We start from the raw sequence: 25,216 nt of genomic DNA on the forward strand, positions 1-25,216 counted from the left end.
TTGATTGAATGCTTACAATTTTATGATCAAAATTTTTGTTTAGAACCTCCTACATCTCTTCTTGTGAACTGGGATCAGTGGTTTATAGCGTTAATTCAATATTATTATTCTCCTGCCACAGAAGTTACTTTGTGTACTTCATCTTGATAAACTTCATTAAATACTCAACATTCATGTATTTTACAAACTTTTTTTGAGTGCCTGCTGCGTTCTAGGCACTATTTTAGGTTGTGCACACAGTTATAAACAAGATAAAGTTCTTATATGTCTTATGTTCTATTGATGGAGACAGAAAACTAATGTAATATCTGAGTGAAAAATACTGTGAAGAAAAATGAAGTAGATTTAGGGTAAAGAGAATGGAAGTAAATTTATCCAAGAGATGCCTCTCTGAGATAATAATGCTTGAGCTGTGACCTGAATGATGAGCAATGTTCCATGAAGGATAAAAAAGTTATAATAAAGTTCTGAAGGGAAAATAAGACATCACTATGGTGCAATGGGATGAGTGAGATATATATTAACAAGTTACTGTTGGAATATATCCAATAGGGAATGATATGTGATTTTGCTGAAAATATTGTCTTAGTTGCTAAGTAGGGAATAGTTTTAGAATTTAATGGGTGTTATAGAGCTAAGGAATTATGGATAATCTAACATTTTGGTTTGAGCCTCTCCCTAGTTCCTTTAATATGGAGATGATTTAGGGTAGTGTTTTAATCAGCTTTTTCATTGCTGTGATCAAAAGACCTGACCAGAATAATTAGAGGAGGAAAAGTTTATTTGGGGGCTCATGATTTCACACTCAGTCCTTAGACTGTTCCTCAGGGCTCAATGTGAGGCTGAACATAATGGTGGAAGAGTATGGCAGAGAGAAGCAGCTGACATGTTGATCAGGAAGTAGAGAGAGACTCCACTCGCCAGATACAACGTATATATATATCCCAAAGACATGCCTCCAGAGACCCATGTTCTCCAGCCATATATTGCCTGCCTACAGTTACCATTCAGTTGATTCCTGTCAGGAGACTTAATTCATTGTTTGGGCTAAGGCTCTCATAACTCATTGATTTCACCTTTAAACCTTCTTGATTTGTCTCATGCATGAGTTTTGCGGAAACATCTAATATCCAAACCATAACATTCTGCCCCTGGCTCCAAAAGCTCTTGCTCATCTTACAATGCAAAATACACTTTGTCCACTTCTAAGAGTCCCCATGGTCTCAACAGTTCCAGGACTGTCCAAAGTCTCCACTAAGACTCAAGACAAACTTGCATTGTGAGCTCCTGTAAAAATCAAAAGCAATTTACAACTACCCAATATATAAAGGTATAGAGTAAACATTTCCATTTGCAAAAATAGGGGCATAAAAAGAAAGGGTGGGACCAAAGCAAGATGGAAATTCAGCTGGACAAACAAGTCCTGTTCTGTGTCTGACATCTGAAGTACATGGTATCTTGATGTTCTCTCCAAAGGGCTGTAAAGCTCCGCCCCAGTGGCTTTGTTGGTTGTAGCCCACAGTGTCTCTGTTGGCTTGTCTGTTTAATTCCCACAGCCTTCCTTGGCAGATGTCCCACATAACTGATATTTCTTAATGTTGGGGGTTTCCCTGCAGCTTTGTCTTCCTCCTCACATCTCCATGCATTGCCTTCTCAGGGGCTGCCCACAGGGACTCTGACCCTGTTGCACCTTCCTTGGCCTCCCAGGCTTTCCTTGGTGGAAACCTCTGTGATCCTCTAACTCCAGCATCCTGTAATCTTACAGAATCAGCACCACCAAGGTCTGCTGCGATCTCAAGCAGTAGCCAAGTCTCTAGGGACAAGGCTACAGAAGCCTCTTTGAGTGCCTGGGTGGCTGAGCATGGTGAAACAACTTCCTAGGCCTCTCTGTGCAAGCAGAATGCCCCATAGGTCTCTTTTCAAAAGAATTTTTACTTTTAACACCCTTGAGCCTGAGATGGGTATGGTCTTGCCAACTCCTGAGATGTTCTCAAGCCATCTTTATTGTTTCTGGGCAAGGTCTTTAGCATTAATTCTGATAATGTCTTTATAGCTCCAATTTCCTTAGCCCCAGTTTTACTCCCATGTTTCAAGGTCAAGTTTTTCAAATCTTTCTGCTCTGCTTTCTGCTCCTGAATATCACAATAAACTTGATTAAAAGCTAATACCTATGCCATTGCCTGAATTCTATGCTGCTTGGAAACTTCTGCCAGGTCAAGCATTCTGTCACTTTTAAAATTAGCCTTATAGAAAGTCTCAGGACATGGACAAAATGTAGACCACTTCTCAGCCAGAATGGCCTCTAGTCCAGTAGTGTCCTTCTTTTCCTCTAAATTTTTTTTGAGCCATCTTCACTGTCCATGGTCCCATTGGCATTCTGGTCTGAGTTCCACTAGGAACACCCATTAAGCTCTGCTTGTAACAGTCTAAAGCTTTTCTAGCTTACACTGCTAAACATCTCCAAATCCCAAAAAGCTCCAAATGCTTCTGAACATGGTCTGATTAGTCACAGCAATAGCCCCACCAGTTTCTGTTTTAGTCAGCTTTTTTTCTGCTGCTACTAAAAGACCTGACAAGAACAATTGTAAGGAGGAAAAGTTTATTTTAGGGCTCATGGTTTCAGAGGTCTCAGTCCGTAGATGGCTGACTTATTCCCCAAGGCCTGAAATCCATGGCAGAAGAGTTTGGTGGAGGAAAGTTGCTCAGAGCATCACATCAGGAAGCAGAGAGAGACTCCACTAGTCAGATACAAAATACATATATCTCAAGGCATGTACCCAATGCCCACCTTTTCCAGTCACACCCTACCTATCTTCAGTTGCCACTCAGTTACTAATTCCCATCAGGGGATATTGAGTAAAGGCTTTTAAAACCCAATCATTTCACCTGTGAATGTTCTTGCATTGTCTCTCACAGTAGCTTCTAGGGGCCACCTAATATCTAAACCAAAACAGGTAGTTAAGTTACGGGAAGGAAAGTCAGGAATTTTAGACATGGTAAGTGTAAGATGCATATTTGACATTATGGTAGAATGCTGACAGGTAGATATGTGTCTGGAATTTAGATAATTAAGATTAGAGCTAGATATATTAATTGAGGATTCATCAGTTATTATAGTTTTTAAAGTCATGGTCTAGAGAAGATTAAAGAGTAAAACAGAATTTGTAGTTTTGGGGAAATACGGTAATATTTTTTATTTTTAGTAAGCAGGAACCAAGTAGCACAGTTAATATCTAATAATAAGGATGTCATTTATCAGTAATTCTGAACAGTTTTGAGATTTTATTGATAACTGTTACTGGTGTCTAAACCTATTTTTATTTTCTTCTTATCACCTCTTGTTTAAAAAAGCAAACGTGTGCGGGCACATGTGCTTGCTTATTTTTCAATATTTTTCAGTGTCTGAAGCCTGTATTTGGATATGGTCTTATCAGCACATGAGAATGAGAACTTTTCACTTTTCCTTCCCCCTTGTTAATGTCTTAGATGTGTAGGATAATGAAATACATTTGGACAGCAATAACAATAATGTGTTAGAAGTTGTTCTTTAGCCAAAATAGCTAATTCTTTTTCATTAGTATTTTTATAATAAAGCTCTCTGCTCACATATTTCAAAGCAATGAAGAACTGAGAGAAATTAGATTGGTTGACTAGTAATTGAAGTATCAGCACCAAGTCTACCCTTGCAAAAATGGTTCAAGATTGATGTGTCTGTGTAGGTGAAAACTGCTTTTTAAATTATTTTTTATAAATGACTGTTATATTAAACAATGGTAAGATAATACTCTTGATTTAATATTTTTGAGCCAAGATTGCTCTTATTTTCAATTTAAGGCATTGAAAAACTTATGCTTTCAATTTACTAATACATGATTTTTTTGGTGTGTATTAATTTATAACCCATTTATAAATTTAAAGTCTAATTTCATTCTTCATATTTGGTTTTATAAAGATATCTTAAATTCTGCAGAATTCTCTGGCATGCAGATACTATCCAAATCATAAGAAATGGATGTCTAGGGTACAGTTCCGTGCAGTTAAGAGATAATTCTAAACAATAAAATAACTTTGGGTTTTTAATATTAAAAGCAAGTATCTCAGTGGTAGTAAAATGATAAGCACTAAATCAATGTAAGTTTTCTATTTAATATATAGCACTTTTTTAAGCCATAAAGATTCACAGAAAGGCTAAGATTCTAGAATGCAAATGAATTAGACTGATGCTTATACATATAATGCTGGAATGGCTGAAAAACCATTTGTTTATTTTTCAGATTTTAATGAAGATAGGGTAATTAATAGGTAACATTTTAAGAATGTGGTATCAGAAAAATCACTTTTTGTTCACTGATTAGATGATTAGTAAAGTTATAGGGTTTTCTGGTGGTTTTTATAGCCTTATACTTTAATATGTATTGTGTGAATGGTGGGGAAAAAGAAAAACTTTGCAGCCAGACATACAAGACCCTCTTTTTCCCCCCTCTAGATATGTTGTGGGATTGTAATTTCATGGCAAAAACTTTAGGAAACTTTGGATTAGATTATTTTAAAAATTACCTCCACATGTAAAATTCCATAATTCTGGGAAGATCTTAGAAAGTATAAATAATTAATTATCCCATTTATAGTTCCAGAAACTTCAGTTTTTTTACTTAAATTGATCCTTTGTATTGATAAAGAATGTATCAATATTAAGGAATTCATTAATGTATAAAGATTTCATATCCAAACTGGTAAGAGGTTTTAAGATACCAAATGCTCAGTTATTAGTAGACTTCTAAAATGAAACATTTAAATCACATTCCATTCTGACATTTAACAAGAAAAATGTTGTAGGTAGAGAAAGAAATCTTATGACAGGGGAGACCAAAGTCCCTCAAAATAAATTTCATTGGCAGTTAAGGAGCAGCATGTGTACCTATTTTACCTATTAGTAATTAACATTTAAAAAGTACAAAGCCAAGCTGGGTGCAGTGGCACAGGCCTGTAATCCCAGCGGCTGGGGAGGCTGAGGCAGGAGGATTGTGGTTCAAAGACAGCCTCAGCAAAAGCAAGTTGCTAAGCAACTCAGTGAGACCCTGTCTCTTAATAAAATGCAAAATAGGGCTGGGGATGTGACTCAGTGGTTGAGTGCCCTGAGTTCAATCCCCAGCCCCCCCCCAAAAAAAAAAAAAATTACAAAGCCACCTATGAGAGGTGGTATGGGCCTGTAATCTCCAACTGTTTTAATCTTAGCTACACAGAAGGCTGAAACAGGAGGATTGCAATTGTGAGGCCAGCCTGGGGCAATCCAGGAGACCTAGTCCCAAAAAAAGGGCTGGGGTTTTGCTAAGTGGTAGAACACCTACTGCACTCAATCCCCATTACCAGAAAAATAAAAAGCCAAATAATTCTTGCATTGCTTTTTGTTTTTTAAGTTAAAATCATTTTGCTACTTAACCTACATAAGGTTCTGACAGGTAGTACAAACCAGTGACTGCTTTTTGATTTATTTTTCATAGTAAATAAAAAAATTTATAATGCAGATATATACTGATTTCTGATTTTGTAGGCATTGTTCATTAGTATAAGTTACTTAATTCCTTGTATTATGTGCTTATTATGTCATTTTCTTCTCTTGTCAACAAAAAGTGATATCCTAGGGCCCTAAAGAATAGACTTATAGGATTGATGAAAGAATATGAGGGGCAAAGCCAGAAGGAATTAAAAAGATTAGGTAAAGTTTTCAACTAAAATCTGTGACAGGAACAATGTAAATTAGCAAAGCCAGGGAATGGAGAAAGGGAAAACAGTGTGTAGTGATTGAGGTACTGCAATGGACTCCAGCTACAGAGGTAATAGGATAGAGGAAAGCAACTACTTGGAAATGTGTATGTGGAGATGAAAAAGACGGATTCTTCTGCCCTTTTTACTCTTGCCCCGTACCCCCTGGGAATCAAACCCAGGGACTTGTACTTGCTAGAAAAGTGCTCAACCACTGAGCTATATCCAGCCCTTCACTTCACTACCTCTGCATTAGGACCTGTTCTTGTTTTCTTTTTGTGGCTGTTAGTGGCCGTCCTAGTCTAGAAACTTAAAAACTCTTATTAATTATACCCTTTAAAAACCAATTACAAATATATTTAAGATTCACTGCTTCTAAGGGACATCCTCCCAGTTGTGCAGATTTCTTCATGAATCCAGTTTCTATTTCCAAATGCAGTGTACAAGTGTGTGCTTTCTTTCGATTCACTGTGACAGTGAATGTTAATCTGGAAAGTGTTAAAGAAGAAATGTAATAGCCTAGTTTATTAAAGTGTAGTTTAAAAATGTCTTCTGGGGTTGAGCTATTTTTGCCATAGTTTTTAGCTCTGATCCTTGGACAGATGATGAATACTACCAACCTTGCTTTGTGTATCTGTAAAATAAAGCCAATATCACTTATCTCATTGTAAAGATTAGGTAAGCTAATATATACACACTGCTCACTAGATGGAAACTCAGTGCTATTTATGTATTTTTCATATTTGTGATGAGTTTTGATATGGTCTTTATCTTTAGGAAGAAAAAAATGTTATAGTAAATTTATAACCTTATAAAAATTTATAAATGTTCGTCATTTATAGTTACTTTAATGTTACTGTGTCTTTCCAGGAGTGGACGTTTCTGTTGTGAGCCAGCTGGAGGTCTTACCTCTTTGACTGAACCACCCAAAGGACCTGGCTTTGGTGTGCAAGCAGGCCTTTAATTTATAATCAACTGTAAATATGTTATTGCAAAAATAAAATATTATATACATAAACTATTTTCTTATTCTACTCTGAATTATCTTTGTAGTAACATAGTAACTTGCTGTAAATATTATGTCAAAATACAACACCATTTTAAGAATTGTTTGCTGCAAATGGCTAACTATATAATCAAGTTAACACGTACTGCATTGTCACCCACTTTCAACTGCCAGATCACATTTTATCAATAATATTAGGTTTTTATGAAGTAAAAATTTTATCAAATTTCAAATGTTTTGCCTTCCCATCTTTAACCACAATTATGTTTTAGTTAACGTTATCTTTCTATAAACTTACATTTATGTCAGTACTTCAATTATTTTAATACTTACAGCACACAAATATATATTTTTTTCCAACTGGTACTTAAGACTAGTTCAAGCACAGTGTAGGAATAAGGTAGTTTTGTCTACAACCATTATCACTTTTAAAAAGAAAGGAATAAAAACACTTTGACATTGATACTGCAAGTATTAGAATGTTCTTCACCCAAAAAGTAATTGGGGAGAAAACTGGATGTATAATCATGAGTTTGAAAGATTGGTGCACCTGCAAAATTTACTGCTTAGTTTATGGATATTATAATTTAGAAGTAAGAATACAACCGTTGTGTATTATGACCAATTCAAGAAGTTAGCTATATAGTACATTCGTTTTGCAAATTGAGAAAAGAGCCAACTTTACAAGGTCAAATTTAATCAGATTGTTTCAGGATTTATCAGAGTCACTGTTTGGTCTTGTTTTTTAACAGAATATACTTTCACTAGTAATTATGATGCCTAAAATTTCATTTCTTTTACAACCCCAAGGACTCCCACATGCTAGGTAAGCACTGTACAACTGAATTACACTTCCAGACGTTGTTTTCTTTAAAAATTAGGTTTTTTTTTAATTGAGAGGATATATCAATAACAGTAATTTTCTAAGCACCACATGACATAACATAAAATATCTTCCTTTCATCAGAATCCTCTTAATGGTATTATGAGCAACTTTGTATTGTATACCATAAATAACTCAAATGTAACACCATTCCATCTCTAGACATAAGGTGCTCTGACTACTCATTATTTATTATTTGAGGCATCCAATGACACTTCCCCTCTGAACTACATCCTCTGCCTTTCTTATTTTTAAATTTTGAGATAGGGTCTGGCCAAATGGACAAGGTTAGCTTCGAATTTGCCAGTCTCCTGGCACAGCATCTCGGCTTGCTGGGATTACAAGCAAGTGCCACCACGCCTAGCTTCATTTTTTTTCATATTGAACCTGTTTTTATAGGTGGGAGAAATGAATGTAGAAAAGGAGGGGAAAATCTCTCTATAACGCGGGCTTGTATTTTATATAGTAATTTGGTGAAATTTAGCTTTCCCTCGAGTTTGAATATCACATCTAAACTCTAGGAAACTCATAAAGGAAGTCTTAAAAACCCTGTAACTACACTCATTAAGGCAACAAATAGGATGCTGAGGTTTTGAGACAACAGTTAACATTACGGGGAACAAAAGATCCTTTCTCGTTGCCTGTATACTCCTTGGGTAGTTAAGGCATATACAAACTTGCAGATCAATCTCTACTTGGGTAAAAAGCAGCCAGAAGAGCTAACACACTACTGCTGTGCTGAGACGTTGAAATTCTCAGGCACTCTTCTCCTGTATCTTTGAAATCCTCAATACCACATATTGAAAATGTACTGAAATTCCTGTTAAAAAGATCATTGGAAGGTGTGGATGGGAGAAGGCATATTCTAAAGCCTCGGGACCCCGCTGGCAGGTACACGCTACTGGACTTTTTCGGTATTTGAGCCCACCTAACGCAGGGTACAGAGAGTTCCAGGCGCAGGTGCACTGCGGCCCAGGCAAGCGCGCCCCCGTCTGCCCCACTTTCCGCACTGCGAGGTGAGCTCCCGGCAGCCAGGACCTTAAGCCATTAAGTTCCCGCCCTGGTGATCGAAGTGTTGTTTTGCCCGGGTCCAAATTCCTACCTCGTCCATCCTCCCACGGCAGAAATAACATATAAATACCCTATATGAAGCCTCTTCATGGCCGCCACCATTCCCAGAAGTTTCCAGTCACAGCTACTGCTATGGTCGCCGCAAAAGGCGACGACTGAGTCCGCTTTCCCCGCAGTGTCAAAGGAATTTGCGCTGCTTTCTGTTCCAACCTTTGGTTCCTCCTCCCTTCCCGGGCCATTGACAGCGGAGAGGAAGCCGACCAGCACGGAGGAGTTCCGGCCCGCATTCCCCGCCGCCTCCAGTTGGTACGATCCGCCTCCCCCGCCCTGCGGCTAGAGAAGCCTCTCAAAAGAGCTTGGAGAGGGGCGGGCGCCAGAGGGCGGGGCCATCACGGCGTCCGTCCCGTGCCCACAAGAGTCACGTGTCAGCGGGAGTCACGTGCTCGCGCCACAGCCAATCGCTGGTCGACGCTGTACTGGGAGCGAGGAGGCTGTGGTGAGAGACGGACCGAGACCGGAGATGTTTTCAAGCCCAGTCCCGACGGCGTCAGTGGCGGTTGCAGCAGCGACGAAGACAACGACAGCGACGGTCACGCGGAGTCACTCGTTCAGGGGGTAAACCCTCCTGTGCCCGCCGAGCCTCGGGTCCGTGCGGGCGAGGGGGGCGTGGCGACAGGAGAAGAGGAAGGAGGGGCGCGGTTTCGAGCCTGTCCCTGGCGCCTGGGAGGAGACCCTTCGGTTCCGCGCTGCTCCCGTCTCCCCTCCCCAGAGCAAGGTAGGATTGCGCCTTGCCCTGCCCACACCACAGAGTCTGCTGCGCGCCTCCGGGCCTGGCCCGAGGCGACGCGGCCTGACAGTGACAGGCCGTTAGTGGCCCGGCGCGGGTTCGCCGGGCCCGCCTGTGGCCCCTCCCGGCCTCCTGAGGATCCGCGGTTCTGGTGGGAGCTGCCAGCTGGGCGGGGGCGCCGCCTGGGGCGGGGCGGAGCCGGGTGGAGGGCGGGGGGGCGGCGGGCGGGGTGTGGGGCTTGGCGCTGGCGTCCCTAGCCGCCGCTCCCGGAACATGGCGGGGCCGGCGGAGCTTGTGCGTGCGAGTGTGCGCGGCCCGAGAGGGCGCTGCCGGAGTGCCGCGGCCGGACTGGCGGGGTGGGGCGGGACGGAGGCGCGCCGGCTGCCGCGCGCTCTCGCTGCCACCCGCGGGGTGTGCGCGGGTGCCTAAGAGTGGCCACAGACCCTTTGGCAAGGGCCGTCGGAGGTACAGCGGACCTGGCGATGGGTGGGTGGAATCGAGGAGGGAAATTGTACTCTAGTAGTTCAAGAGAAAGGAGAGGAACCACACTGCAGTTTTGCCTGGGCGTAATCTGCCCTTGCCGCATTGGGCATTCAGGTCTCTTCATCGTTGTTCAAGCGCCGATTGGAATAAGGTTCAAAGATCCTTGGAGCACGTCGGATTCTTGGATCTCATTTTGAAGAGTAATGTGGGATGACGCATCCTCGAGATCCCAAAGCGCTGAACAAACGGTTGTACAAAGAGGTTACTGAGGCTTAGCTGACAGCTGTTTTAATAATCACAGTAAGAAACTGTTCGGCATGGGAAATGAACGACATTGCACTAGTTGAAACTAGGAAACGTTTCAAGCAGTGTATGTGTCGGCATTGTGATTTCCACTGGACACTCGTGGGTACACCTCGAAGTTGGGTGAAATGTACAGATCTAGTGATCTGTAACTCTTTGAGATTATTTTTAATCCTGAAATTGAAGTGAACCCGTGTTCTCAGTTATGAATTCTTTATAATTAACAGTCCGTTTTATTAATAAAGGAAGGCGACATAGTAAAATGGCTATTTTTGACTAAAGTAACTGTTCTTATGCCCAGGTAGGTAGTTAAAAATCTTGGGCACTGATCTGTTTCAATTTCTTCAATCCTTATACAAAGGCTTTCCTGGAGATTAGCTCAGAATTGGCAGAACATGTGCTTTATTGGTGCCAAGTGGCTTAAAAGCAAAATGAGATAGTGTCGACTATGTAAGATGAAGACGTTATATTAACTAATCTTGTGGAGAATAGTCCTTAATTGGGGTTAAAAGCAAAAACCTATAAATATTTGAAATGTTTCTCCTGGTGATTATAGATATGGAAAGAAAGGTTTTACAATTTAAGAATCTTTTATAATTTATATAAGCACTAAATTTCTAAAGCTCTTCAGATAGCTTGACTCGGGTTAAGCTTAACTATTCAGGGTATGTGTTCTATTTTAGAGACAGGAAAGTTGTTAAAATGAAGGAACACCTACTGTGTTAAGTGGAAGGAAAATTTGCACTGAAAATAGGTTGTATTTAGTATTAATCGCTTATGGTTTCTTATAGTCATTTCGAATTTGTAGTTAGAATAGTTTTATGAACTAAGCAGAGCTGGACAAATGAAAATTTCTGGATGTTTATTCCACGAAGAGTAAAGAAAACAAATATTCGGACAAGGAAAGAACTCAGTAGCTGAAAATATGTTTTGCTGTGTCTGGTATTACTTTCTTTAATAACTGAGAAAATAATTTGGAGACAAGTCTCCAATCAGTATGAATATAAAAGGAAGATGTTTATCCAAATTCCAGTGTTAACTTTTTTCCCTTTAGAAGTTTTTGGAAAATGTGACTGATTTGTATCTTAAGTAGAGTGGAGAAATGGTAGTCAGTTGGTATATTTGGAAACACTTCCTAGGGAAAGAGATTTTTATTCTCAAAAGTATTAAGAATAATTGTAATTTTTTTCAGTTTCTTGATATTAGCTGATCAGTAGTTAAAATTTAAAACAATTTTTAATGTTCTAAGAACATTGTAGTCTTGTTTTTTAAATTTTTTAAAAATTGTAGACGGACACAATACTTTTATTTATTTAGTTTGTTTATATGGTGCTGGGGATTGAACCCAGTGCCTCCTGCATGCTAGGCAAGCACTCTACCACTGAGCAATAACTCCAGCCCCCATTTTAGTCCTTTTAAAAGGAGAATAGAGGCTAGACTGCTTTATGCATATAAATTTAAGAATATGGTAGTAAACATCTATCTCATAACCTTGAAGATATCTCCATATGTTGCTTGAGAAACTGTTGACACTACTATTTGACTTGTAATTTGTTGCTAACAGCATGTGTTTGTAAAATGCCTTTGCTTTGTAATGGTAGAGTCCTGGAGATTTATCCTTGGATCTGGAACAGACCTCAAATTTTCTAATACATGTCCCTCATTTTACAGATGAGAAAATATAAGCTGGCAAGGTAAAATCACTTACAGCTAGTCTAAAGTCAGGTAATTTTTAACCCTGTAAAACTGTCTGCAGCTAGTTTAAACAGTGTGTGGTTTTGCCTAGAGGTTTTTTTTTGTTTTGTTTTTGTTTTCCTGTGAGATGCTTATTTCTCTCTTTCAGAAGTAACTTTATGCACAGGCCTGTAATGCTTAGGAGGCTGAGGCAGGAGGATTCCAGATTCAAAGCCAGCCTCATCAATTTAACAAGACTGTCTCAAAACAAAAAATAAAAATGTCTGGGGACATGGCTCAGTGGTAAAATGCCCCTGGGCTCAATTCCTGGTACCTTAAAAAAAAAAAGTTTTATGAAGTCGTGGAAAGAATATTGAAATGTGAGAGATGACCTGTGTTTAAATTCGTGACTTGTCACTTTCTAACAGGGGTTTTTGACAAATCACATTAACTTTCAGAGCCTTGCCTTCTTAATCTATAAAAATATATTAAGTTATAACAGTGTTGGACAGAATAAATGAGAGTAGTGTATATAAAACACATTTTATGCTATAAATTTGATACAGATAAAAGGGGACGCTACTTTTTTTTTTTTTAAGAAAAATGGAATTCTTAAAGTGTGACAAGTGACAAGTGTTTAGATCCTTAATTTTTTGGTTAGTCTTAGCTCTGTTGTTTTCTCCACTTGCTGTGTTTCAAATTGTAATTCCCTGTAGGAACATTTTTCTGATCTCCGCTTAGTTCTAATCTTAGTAAAGCTGCTTATGAACATTTTAAATATTGCAGTTGTTAAAACCTGTGTTCCCCTAGAGAATATAACATTTCTTCACATAGTATTTGAAAACATTCCTGTATACTCTCATGCATGCATAAGCTGTTTCTTTTACAGAATATTTTTCAAAATAATAACGAAAGTATCTTAGTCTGCATATGTGGCAGAGATGCAAATAATTTCCTTTATAAACTCAATTTTAAATAGTTCATATTAAGGTCATATGGTAAAGCTGAAATATATGTAGAAATACTTAATGAGTTTTTGTTGTGTTTGCCTTTGGTGTTAAATTTTTTTTTATAGTTGTCAGTGGATCTTTATTTTACTTATTTATATGTGGTGCTGAGACTTGAACCCAGTGCCTCACACATGCTTAGTAGGCAAGTGCTCTGCTGCTGCGCCACAACCACAGCCCATGACTTTTGTGTTAAATTTAAACTCTTCCTCTTTAAATTGATAAAATACTGGAAGTCAACATATCAGTATTATAGTATTACATAGATTACCAAAGTATTTGTAACCTTGAAAATAAAGACAGTGATAATCATAGATAACATTTGATGAGTACTTGAGTATTCTAAGTGCAGTGTTTTATATGATTTTTAACTTTATAAAACATACTGTTATTATTAACATATGGTAGAGGAAACTGAACTGTAAATAGTTATGGTGACGTTAGATGTTTACCAACTAAGTAACAGAGTTCATTGTCCCCTTTCTTAACCATTTCTTGGTGCTCTGCCGCTAATAAAGAGCAGTTAACTGGTTTTGGAGACTTTTAAAGCAGGCTTTCTTGAATTTAAGTCTTCATGAAAAATGCTTGGAGGCTGTCTATTCTACCTTCTACTCGTGGTCAAGAAAGAATGGAAAAATCATAGAAAATAGGTCAACAGGTCTTTTTATGAGATGGTCATGTAGTTGTTGCTGTGTAGTTATGGTTTTTTATGTTGTAAGAAGCACGCTATTCTCTGCTACAAAAAGGCTACAGTTGTGAATGTTACAAGAAGGTTGCCTAACAAAATCCACCTTAATATTGATGTCATTCTAATGAGACATTAATTATAATCACAGAAGGAAAAAAGATAACTAACCAAATTAATTTAGCACTTTTGTAAAGGAATAGATCCAGCAATAGAAAATTTGAGCTTATCCAAGTTAGAAATAACATTTAGACTGGGATTTCTGATTAATAAGATCCTCCAAAAAAAAATTCTAGCAAATTTAAATTTTAATTCATATAATTAGAAAATAGTTTAAATGCAGATATGCTTCCAGATTTATATAAGTAAATTAAATAATTTATGAAGCTGCAAATTGTAGGATGGAAGTCACCCTTTCTTTGTTTTTTAAAAATTTTAAAAATTTAAAAATGGAATCATTCTTGGCCAATTCCATAATATCTGTTTACTGCACTAATATTTATTCAAAATATGTAATAGTTACATTTCTGGTTATCAGCTTTTTAAAAAATATTATTTTCAGTTGTAATTGGACATAATATCTTTATTATCAGTTTTTATGTGGGCCATAATGGAGGAAGTATCACAAATATTAGGTATATATACATTTTTCTAACTACCCTACTTGGTGAAAGAGTTACAAGTATACTACATAACTCCTCAGATTTTATATCATCTCTCCTCCTATGAAGGACATCGTCAGGATTCTGATTTCTGTAATAGAACAAGAACCATGTATTGCATTCTTCTGCCTAGAAATAGCTGTATTGACTCAAAATAAAAGAGTACCTTAAAAATTATAGTGTTTGGGCTGGGATTGTGGCTCAGCGGTAGAGCTCTCGCTTAGCATGGGTGGGAGGCGGGTTCGATTCTCAGCACCACTTAAAAATAAAGGCATTGTGTTGTGTCCATGTACAAAAAAGATTCATATTCATTCTCTCTCTCTCTCTCCCTCTCTCCCCCCCTTTAAAAATTATAGTGCTTTGTATTTTACAGAGTACTTTTTATATCTGATATCTTTTGAATTTTACACTCTTGAGATAGGCAAAACAGTTTGTCAGCTAATCTGATGATATTAAGCTATGGATTGAATCTAGGTTAAAATTATCTGGAGTGATCAACTTCTTTGAAATTCACTCATGTACGAGAAGCATGAGCAGAGCAGATTTTAATTTTATTTAGAAATTTCTTGATTAAGGAGAAGAACTTTTATGAGCTGTATAGTAGATACTGTTATTTTCATTTATGACAAGAGTAAGTATTTTTTGTGTCTGGTTATGAAAACACTTGAACTAGTTGTCATTGGAGTATCTCCAACTCTAGATACTATTGAGAATTAACTTGGAATTTAGGAGTGTTATAAAAATGTCAATCTATTTGAGATTCTTGATTATGATCAGCTCAATTCATTCATACATTTACAGTTGAGGTGATTATCTGGTGGTTGTCACTCAGCCTTCGGAAATTATTCCTATCTTCCAGAATTTGTAAAACCATTGCTAGACTGAAGAATAGTATTCTGTTTGAGCTACAGTTGAAAAAAATACCTCTTTACCAAATTTTTTGTCCTTCTTTTATTGAAAGTAAATAAGAATGATTGGCAGCAAATTGGCTTACTCATCACCCCCCCCCATGGCTCCTCCTCTTTCTGGTAGGTGTTAATGTTCTCTTGCTTTGCAAACACCCAGTGAAAAATTTGTACTTATATATACTTATATTTGTATTATTAAATATAAATCCTATTACTGCTGTTGTATTTGAAAGCTTTTATCTTTAGTTGTGAAAGAGATTTGAGTCTAGCTATAGGAATTTTAATCATTAGCTAGTATGTAGGGAAATAATCTATATCCTTTTGTTATAATAAAACTCTAATGAAAAGGTCAACAATTTTTCTTTTTTTAAAGAGAGAGAGAATTTTTTTTAATGTTTATTTTTTTAGTTTTCGGCGGACACAACATCTTTGTATGTGGTGCACGCATGCCAGGCAAGCGCGCTACCACTTGAGCCACATCCCCAGTCCGAATTTTTCAACCTCTTAATGTACAACCTTCGTATATTAGAGAGTGTCATCTGTATCTTGTATGTTACAAATATTTTTCCTAATTTACCATTTATCTTTTGCATCATAACTCTTAAAGCAGCACTACTCCTTTCCAAATCCCAGAAGTAGCTGGGTTTCTACTGACTCGTATCTAATTGGAGTGATGGAGTGATACCTTTTTAAGCTCTTTTATTATTTCATTCACATCCCTGGTCCAAGAGTTTCTGTTGCCTATAGCTTTTGTATGCACTTCTGTTAGCCAAAAACAGTGAGAGTCCTTTGAGCACAAGGAAAAGCATGGAGTCTCACACTTGAGTCATACTCATTATGAAGTGCTAATTGACTGATAGAGGCATAATTACAAATACTCTACATTTGATAATCTAGAAATTACATGGCATTCAAATGGAAGGAAGATCATTGGCAAGGTTCTTAAGTTGTAAGGTTTTGGGCTTCATGCTAAGCTTGTATCTAAAGAAGATAGACTCCTCTTATGTGAAGCTTTAAGTCTAGCAGGAGGACATAAATTACTTAGAACAAGGATCTGTAATTAGGAAGAGTTTCTGTGAGTGCTGTAGGTTTTTTAATAAACAGGATAAAATCTTTGGAATTTAGGCTGTAAAACAGGTCTTCTAGTAACCACAGTGAAATTCCATATCATGCACAACCACAAGAATGGGATCCTAATTGGAATAAATTATACTCCAAATATGTATAATATATCAAAATACATTCTACTGTCATGCATAATCTAAAAATAACAAATAACATAATAGATTGCCAAAAAAAAGGCTAAGAATCACTGATTTGGAAATTTATATAACTCTTATATTCTTAATAGTTCTAAATTTCTTTTTTAGGCATTTTTACACTATATTTCCTTTAACAAACAAAGCTTTTAAATATTTGTACCACTAGTGAGATTTTCTTTTTTATTCCTTCAAAAACATTTATATGGTTATATGTCAGGAAATATTTTATTTAAAAAATGAAACCAAATATGCACTTATTTTTTCCCATTGGAAGTTGGAGTTATCAAAGAATCAACCTTTCATATTACTTTTTTTGTTAATTTTTTGTAGTTGTAGATGGACAGAATGCCTTTATTTTGTTTCATTTTTATTTGATGCTAAGGATGGAACCCAGTGCCTCACGCATGTGAGGCAGGTGCTTTGCCACTGAGCTAATGCCCCAGCCCTTCATATTACTTTGTTACAGTTATTAGGTTGTAGTGAACTTACTCTGCTCCAGTCCCTCATTATCTTATTTCTCTTGTCAGCATACTTTGGCAGGAAACAGCTTATCATTCTTAATTATTCTGGCTAGAAGAGCTACCATGACACATAAAACTATCTTAAACCACTGTAGAGTGTTTTCCTTTTAATGCCCTGAAATATACAGTAGTCCTAGATTCTTATGTTTAGTATAGGAGGGAGCTAGGTTTATGTTGGAAAGTGTGTAGGAAAGAGAAAAGGTGAGGTAGTAGATCAGGACTAAAGTAACACCTAAACAGTTCAATCCTGGTATGAGGTCCTGGAAGTGACAATTTTAAACTGTAATTGAAGTAGTGTTAAAACCACAATATAGTTGGATCAGGATAGAAGTGGCATTGTATGTGAATTAGAAATTGCTTTCCTGTAGGTTGTTAATTACAGTTCTCCATAATTGCATGAAGAGTTTGAGCAGAAGTAAAGAAGTTTTGTAGATCACAGACTTACATTGCAGAAGCAGTGATTATTGTAAACTCTTTTTTTAAAAATGATACTAATCTATTTTACTTTATGTGCTACTATTGCAACTACTTGTCATCCCTGCAATTAAGAGTTATTTCCATTCACTTAAGGCTAAAGTATGTGTCTATGATTTTAAAAGAAAGCTGTAAGAGTGAGATAGGGTACTGTTTGGGATTAAGCTATAAATAGTGCTTAGAATGTTATTAGGTTTATTCATAATTGTTATGAAATGTTGAAGACTGGCTGTAATAGCTTGACTTTTGGGAGAGGTGGAAGAGGAGGTAAAATTAAAATACTTAAATTTTTAAAAATTTTGTAATATTTTTGGTAATTTAAAGATACAAAAATAGCATAAAGAATTTAAGAATTAAACATTACAAATTTAAAGGAAGCTCCCATATACTGAATTCCCCCATGTGAAGTCCTGTTTTTCTTTTCACTAGCCTTCCCAACAGTGACTTTTCCCTTCCTTTAGGCCTGTGTGGATCTTTCTTCAAAGTTCACCTCAAGTGTGACTTATTCAATGAAATCTGACCTTTTCCATGTTAACCCTGATATGCATTGTGTATAACAGTTAAGAGCATCTAAGTAGGAGTTGAAAAGATTGTGTACCATGAGATAGAAATCTACCTTGAAATTTATTGAAAGGAAAATTAAGACTTCTATGTTATACTACCTGTCAAACTGATTTGATAAACTAGATGCAAGAGTAACCTAACAAAATAAAAGAGTTTTAGGAAGATTAGTAGCAGCCTTGTGGAGCAAGGAGTTTCCAAGTGAGCTGTGAATTGCTAACTTATTTTATTTTTTCTGCTAGTTATTCTGTTAGATTTTACTTGACTTTTGAATAGTTTACCTGTTTGCAAGAAGAGAAAGGATTTGGTGGCAGAATCTGTAATAATGGGTGTTTTTTCTTTTCAGGAATTGAACCTGTAAGGGTTTTCCACTGTTGACAGTGATGTGAATGTACTGGCTGTTAGATTTCTACTTACAGCATTGGTAATTTTTTTCAATTCTCATTGGTAGAAATACAAGCAAAACTGACTAACCATTTTCTTTGAGCTATTGCAGCCCTCTGCTGGTTTATGGAGGTTGCAACAATTTAGAACCATTCAGACCAGAATGTCAATAAACTGAGCAATTCACTTTCATAATCTTAGATCTTTAAAAGTTGGCTGTGCCAACCCTTTGGACTTCAGATGAGTATTTTATACACCCATTTCACTTCTGGAGGGATATTGTCTCACTCTGTCACTCACACACAAACACAAGATGATTGTACATATAACTAATTATGTTATTTCTAAATTCTAAATGTGGTGTTAGAATGGGATCCCTTATATTCAGATGTTTCATACTGTGAAATTTTTTTTTTTAAAAACTTTTTAAAAAAAATCTTTGGGGAATTTGTGTTTTAAACATTTGAGGTATTGTTTGTTACTATTAGAAGATAAAATGCAACAAATAAACACTAATTGTTTCTTTAAATTATTTCCAAAGTATTTTTACCTCTTGCTGGAGCTAGAAGTTTAAGTCATTTTAGCCTCTTTGTTCTTGTTTGCTTTTCTACCCTGTCTCACATTCTGGTTATACTTTTAAGTTGTCTCTGTCATCTAGTTCCTCTTAAATTCAGCTTCCAGAGTTTCAATAAGGGCACCTTTCTAAACACTGCCTGAATTATGTTACTGTCTTTTTTTAAAGCCTTATATTAGTTTTTGTCACTGTTAGTCAAACTACAGAGTGAAAAAGTGTTAATATTAGGATTTTTTTCCTACTTTGTTTAGCTTCATTTTTTTTTTTTTTTTAACGTCAATGTGCTTCCGTTTTTTGATCTCCCTGCAGTGTGGCCTGTTTTATTCTGTGGGCATGCATCACAGCTGTGCACATGCTTATTCTTCCCTATCTTAGCCTCATTCATATCTACCTGCCTTGCAGTCACCCTTAAGACTCTTTTACTATAGTCTTCTTTTCCTCACCCCTACCTCTATACTCAATACTGGGTCATTACTTTGTATCCTTATCACACTTCCCTAGCACTTATTTTTTCATATGGTAATGAATTTCATATGGTTTTTTTGTCCCTTTAAAACTTAAGGCTAGGATTATGTCTTGTTTATCCTAGTTCTATTATATGGAATATAGATGCTTAGTAAATGTCAAATAAAAGAGTAACTCATGAATGAATAGTAGCTAAAAGAAATTCCCGTAGTTAAATAATTTAATGTCACAGTTTTTTTAATTGAAGTTTTGAGAAGAATTAAAATACATTTATTTATTAGGATGCATTTGAGGAAAGGAAAGGAGGAGATAAAGAATGGTAGAGCTGGAATGAACCTCATTTAAAGATGAGAAAACTAAAATCCCAGTTTATCAAAATTTCATGTTAAAACTAGAACCTGTCCTCTAATGCTCTTTTCTGCTCTGTTCATTTTTCCTAATATAGTTTGCCTTAGACTTGGCTAGGATTAGTAGATTTTGGTTGTTTATATTTGAAGCAGTTGGACTGACAAAATATAATTCTATACTCTAGGCTTACCTTTGTGGAAATTTGAAGGTAATGTGCTCATGAGCTAAACCAAATTAACCATTTGTTAGGTAATTTATTTTTCATAGTCTTCTGAATTATCTGCTGTTCTCAATTTTCTGGCACATATCACATTTAGTAACACCAACCAAAAGCCTGTGTTTTACTGGATTAAGCTTCTGTCCTGAATCTCTTGCTTCCTTCCTTATTCTGGTAATGGGTTTAGAAAACATGTAATTACCTTTTATTTCTCTCTTTTGCCCTCTATATCTGCCTGAAGCAAATTCATACTTGCAATCTTATATATTTTTTTCTTGGATTTTACCCAGAACACTGTAGCTCTTCAGAATAAACTAAGCAGAAATGAGCCTATTTTAAGTTGTTAGAGAGAAAGCCATTCCCCTTTGATAGACTGAATTTTTGCTTGAATACCTTAAATGGTTAAAGGGAAGAGGGAGTCCTGTTAATATCTCAGAAGCATGGCCCTTTATTTTAAGGCCCTTTGCATTATTTTTTTCAAAACCCATTTTCAGATTTGAGGTTAAGTTGTTTGGTCTTTAAGTAAGGAAATACTAATGTATATGACTAGTAGCTAATTCTTTCTTCAAAATTTTGTTTTACTTTCTTCAGGTAGAATATAAAATTCAATGATGAAGGTCAACCAAAAAGTCAGTGGTAGATCTCAGAATAGAATTTTGTACTTCAAGCTCCCAGATCAAATCACAGAGAAAGTAATAACCACATTTCTAAGTGTATGTTTTTTGAGGGCCATTTTTATAGTTGCCTCTTTTTTTTTTTTCCAGATAAATTTTGGAGAAGGCAATTTTTATCTCCAAACTGCTGCAGCTCAGTGGAAACTGGAACTCTCATTCCATGCTCAAAATTTTGTTTTACTTCTTCAAGTAGAGTGTGGAATTGGTAGTAATTTAGAAGGCAGATTTGAATATTTTGGATTATATACCAATGACTATACTCAGATAATTTTATTTACTTTTCATAGCCTTGTGAGTTGAACTTTATCATTTCATAATACAAATGATGAAATTAATTTGGGTTTTGCATTCAATTGCATTTAAAGTGCATGTGCTGAACCGGGGAAAACCCCTTTTTCAAATATACAAAAATGCTAGAAAGAAAACATAAAAATTCACAGCTGAGCTTGAATGCAAGAAAGAGTAATCTTCTGGTGCCTAAAATGAAAAGGAACTCAAAGTGATAGCAGTAAATAAAAATTGAAGCCAGGTCCCATAGGGAAAATAAACAGATGCTCCTTAGTGTGTAAACTTTAATTTAGTGGTAGAATCCACTGGCCTAGCAGTAGCAGAGAGTTGAAACTAGGTTCCTTGAGTAAAATCCCAGACCAGGAAGACTGAATTACTCATGAATGGGGTTTTTAAAAAGGCCCATGTACCAGCCTGAGTTTATATTTCTTGGTATGTCTTGTTTCTGTTCTTTTATTTTCAATCATTTTTAGAGTCCTTTTGTAGTATCTTTTGTATCTTAAAAATGTGGCTAAATCCTCTTTGTCCACTCTCAAGAGACTTTTAATCTTTTGATTAGTTGTATTTATTGTTATCACACATATTAGAAATTATTTATATTTCTATTTACCAATTTTTATGCCTTCTGTCACATAGTTTATTGTATTATGTTTTCAAAAGCATAATTTGATTTATTTTATCGATTCTGATACTGATTTTCCATAGTTAGTTTCTTTTTTTCTTTTTTCTTTATTTTGGCAGTGCACACCCTTGTTTACAAAATATATGAAGACTGGAAAAGTCAACATCAGCAAATAATGCAATTAAAAACAAAACACATACACGGGTATTTCATTGGAGAGGATAATCAAATGGCAAATGAATATATGAAAAAATACCTAGCATTATGTGTTGGTAGAGAATTTCACATTAAAACCATAATGGGATACCTAAGAGATGGCCATTGATACTTGTGTGTGTGTGTGTGTGTGTGTGTGTGTGTGTGTGTAATGCATGTATTATTTTTGTTTTAAAATAAAAAGTGTTAAATAATAAAATAAATCTATTTCTGTGTACCATATGATAAAGATAGAATGAACAATTGCAGCAAAAGCGTTCCAACAATCTTTTCTTTGAGTCTGACAGCAGGACTGTTCAACTGTTTTCCAAAATATTAATCATGAAACACATTCTTTACCCAATTTTCCACTGATCTTCATGTCAGATGTGCTTTTTTTCCCCCAACAGTATCAGTAATTAATTTAAATATAAATGATCTATATAGTAATTAAAAGGTATAAATGTTCAACATGTATAAAAAGCAAACTATATGCTCTATACATATGTCATACTTTAAATATCAACATACTAGTAGGTTAAAGGCAGAAGAAGGAAAATAAGCATGAGAAATCTGAAGTAGAGCTATTAATGTAAAATAAATCTCAAGAAAAAGTATTTTCAGGGTTGGGGTTGTGGTTCTGTAAGGGACCGTCGAAAGGTCGGAGGAAGAGACCACAAGAGACCAGCTTCATGCAATATGCATAAGGGGATTTTTATTGAGGATCCTAATTTAGCGCCCTGAGGCTCTAGGCTCACTCAGGAAGATAGAGTAGCCCAGAGCCCAGAGCAGGGGTTGAGCAATGCTTAAGTACACTTTTTTTGGGGAGGGCGGAAGCTTTGCATACATCAGGACAAATCATCATGAGGCGCAGGAAAATCAAACAACTCTTAGACATGATTAGTACATTCATTGGCGGGAACAGGCCGGGCAGGGGTGATTGGTCACTTCTAAGCGGGGTACACATTCAAACTGATTGGTTTTGGGGCCTGGATGCCTACGTGTCGGGCTACACAGAGCCCTTAGTTATTAAACAGCCAGAGGATCAGGAGGAATATTTACTGGGCAGTTCGGGTATTGTCCTAACAGAGGAATTTAACAATACCTGGTCCTTCACTCTTTAACTCAGGCCTTGCAGCTTGGAAACTTTACAATGCCTGGTCGTTTACACTTTAACTTCAATTTCTTTTACTCTTACAGTTCATAGGTAGAGCGCCAGCCTACCATGAGTGAGGCACTGGGTTTGGATCCTCAGCACCACATTAAAAAAATAAATAAAATAAAGATATTGTGTCCACCTATAACTAAAAAAAGAAGTATTTTCAGAGATAAAGGGGAACATTTCATAGCCATAATAGGGTAACTTCTTGAAGAAAGTATAATAATGCTAAGTGTATAGCTACCTAACAACAAAATTTCAAAATATATGAAATAAAAATAAAACAAGAAAGACAAATCCACGTAATATTTGGAGATTTTAAGCCCCCTCACTTTGCTGGAAGGAGTAATGATATAGAGGGCTTACTATTATTATCAGACACTTTAACCTATTATTTATAGAGAACTATACAAAAAATGACAAATAGACTATATTCTGTCATAGAATAAGCTTTGAGAAAGATTAAAAATTTGAAATTGTGCAGACTATGTTTTCTGCATGATTTATTACATTAGAAATCAGTCACCTTAAGATATACAGAACTCCACCTGCAGGTCTCAACTACTTCAAAATTAAATGGCACACTTATAAATATTCTACAGATAAAAGAAGAAAGCACAAGAAAAGTAAATAAAAAGTGCTTTGAACTGAGTGATAATAGCAGCTTAAAATATCAGAATCTCTGGTATGAAATAGTACTCAGATGCACACTTGTATCTTAAAAGTATTTGTATCAGAAAGAAGCTATAATTGAAAGAATTCCCCACGCAAAGACACCTCGCCAGGAGAATTCCAATTTTATTGCAAAAAGCTGTGTGCTTATATAGAACTAAAGGGGAGATGGTAGGGCTTAGATAAATGGCAGGCCACCCGTTTATTGGCAAGTTCTTCCAGATATCAGCTCCGGAGCCCAGGAATTAGTTCTCACTGGGGCTAAGGTTCCCCGCCAGCGAGATTTGAAATTGGCATTGCGGGAGAGTTCACAGGGGCAGGAACTTTTTGTGCCACTGCAGAAAAGAAGAAGGTAGGAAGAAGTCCTTAGGCGCCACGTTGGGGTTTTTTCTCTGGGGTACGGCTGCCGTTTATACTTTTCCCAACAATAATAACAATCAAATTATTTTCAAATTAGGTAGTAGGAAGGAAAAAATAAGAGTAGGAGCAGAAATATGTGAGTAGAAAAGAAATACATCTAAAAGTTGATAAAAATCTAGCAAGTCTAATCAAGATAAAAAAGCAAGAAAGAATTTCAACAGGAAGAGAGCTATCCAAACAACCCCTCATATGCTAAAATTGTATTAAAGTAGTATTACAGTTGAATAATTACAAATATATAGCTTACATAATTTGATTTATTTTAGAGGATGGAAACCTTGCTTGTTTATGCAATACATGTGAGTGATGTTTTTTTCCCCCATCCTTTCACCTTCAGTCTGTAGATATCTTTGCCTATGAGTTGAGTCTTTTGGGGACAGCATATTGTTGGGTCTTGTTTTTTAATCCAGTCTGCGTATTTTTGATTGATGAGTTTAGTCCACTAATGTTCAAGGTTATTCTTGAGGTATTGTTTGTGTTCCTGATTATTTTAGTTTATTTTTAGTTTTTAATTTGAATTAGTTTTTCCTATGACTCACCATTCCTTCAGTATAGTTCCTCCCTTTGATGGTTTTCATTTTTTTCCCCCCATTTCATCATCATGGAATATTTTGTTGTGAATATTCTGAAGTACAGGCTGTCTGGTTGTGAATTCTTTCAATTTTTATCTGGAGGGTTTTTATTTCATCTTCAGACCTGAAGCATAATTTTGCTGGATATAGGATTTTTGGTTGGCATCCATTTTCTTTCAGAGCTTGGTATATGTTATTCTAGGACCACCTAGTTTTGATGGTCTGGGTTGAGAAATCAGCTGAGATCTGAGTTGGTTTCCTTTTATATGTAATCTGATATTTTTCTCTTTCAGTCTTTAAAATTTTATCTTTATTCTGTAAGCTAGGTGTTTCATTATAATGTGCCTTAATGTTGGTCTGTTGTAATATTGCACATTTGGGGCCGTGTAAACCTCTAGTATTTGGTTTTCCATTTCATTTTTTAGCTTTGGGAAATTTTCTGATATTATTTTATTGAAAAGATTGTGCATTCCTTTGGTTTGATAAACCTATTAAACATTCATGTAAAAATGTCAAGGAGGCAGTCAGATGTACAAGTGTGGCATTTTAGAGAAGTTCCCGAGCTAGAGATACAGA

General features: G+C 36.4%; 2 protein-coding genes across 3 annotated transcripts in view; both read left to right on the plus strand.

Annotated features, from left to right (window-relative positions):
* The window catches only part of Ndufv2 (NADH:ubiquinone oxidoreductase core subunit V2), a 29,432-nt gene extending 22,648 nt beyond the window's left edge, over positions 1–6,784 (plus strand). Inside the window, exon 8 of the mRNA XM_026412205.1 lies at positions 6,634–6,784. Coding sequence (XP_026267990.1) covers positions 6,634–6,727 — 94 coding nt within the window. The 3' untranslated portion in view covers positions 6,728–6,784. The remainder of the gene's footprint in view (positions 1–6,633) is intronic.
* A 2,626-nt stretch (positions 6,785–9,410) lies between these two features.
* Ankrd12 (ankyrin repeat domain 12) overlaps positions 9,411–25,216 on the plus strand; it is a 121,986-nt gene continuing 106,180 nt past the window's right edge. For both annotated transcript variants that reach the window (XM_026412202.2, XM_026412203.2), the window contains exon 1: positions 9,411–9,498. The gene's annotated coding sequence lies outside the window, so the exon portion shown is untranslated. The remainder of the gene's footprint in view (positions 9,499–25,216) is intronic.

This window comes from Urocitellus parryii, chromosome 13 (assembly GCF_045843805.1).
Source record: "Urocitellus parryii isolate mUroPar1 chromosome 13, mUroPar1.hap1, whole genome shotgun sequence".
Classification (NCBI taxonomy): domain Eukaryota; kingdom Metazoa; phylum Chordata; class Mammalia; order Rodentia; family Sciuridae; genus Urocitellus; species Urocitellus parryii.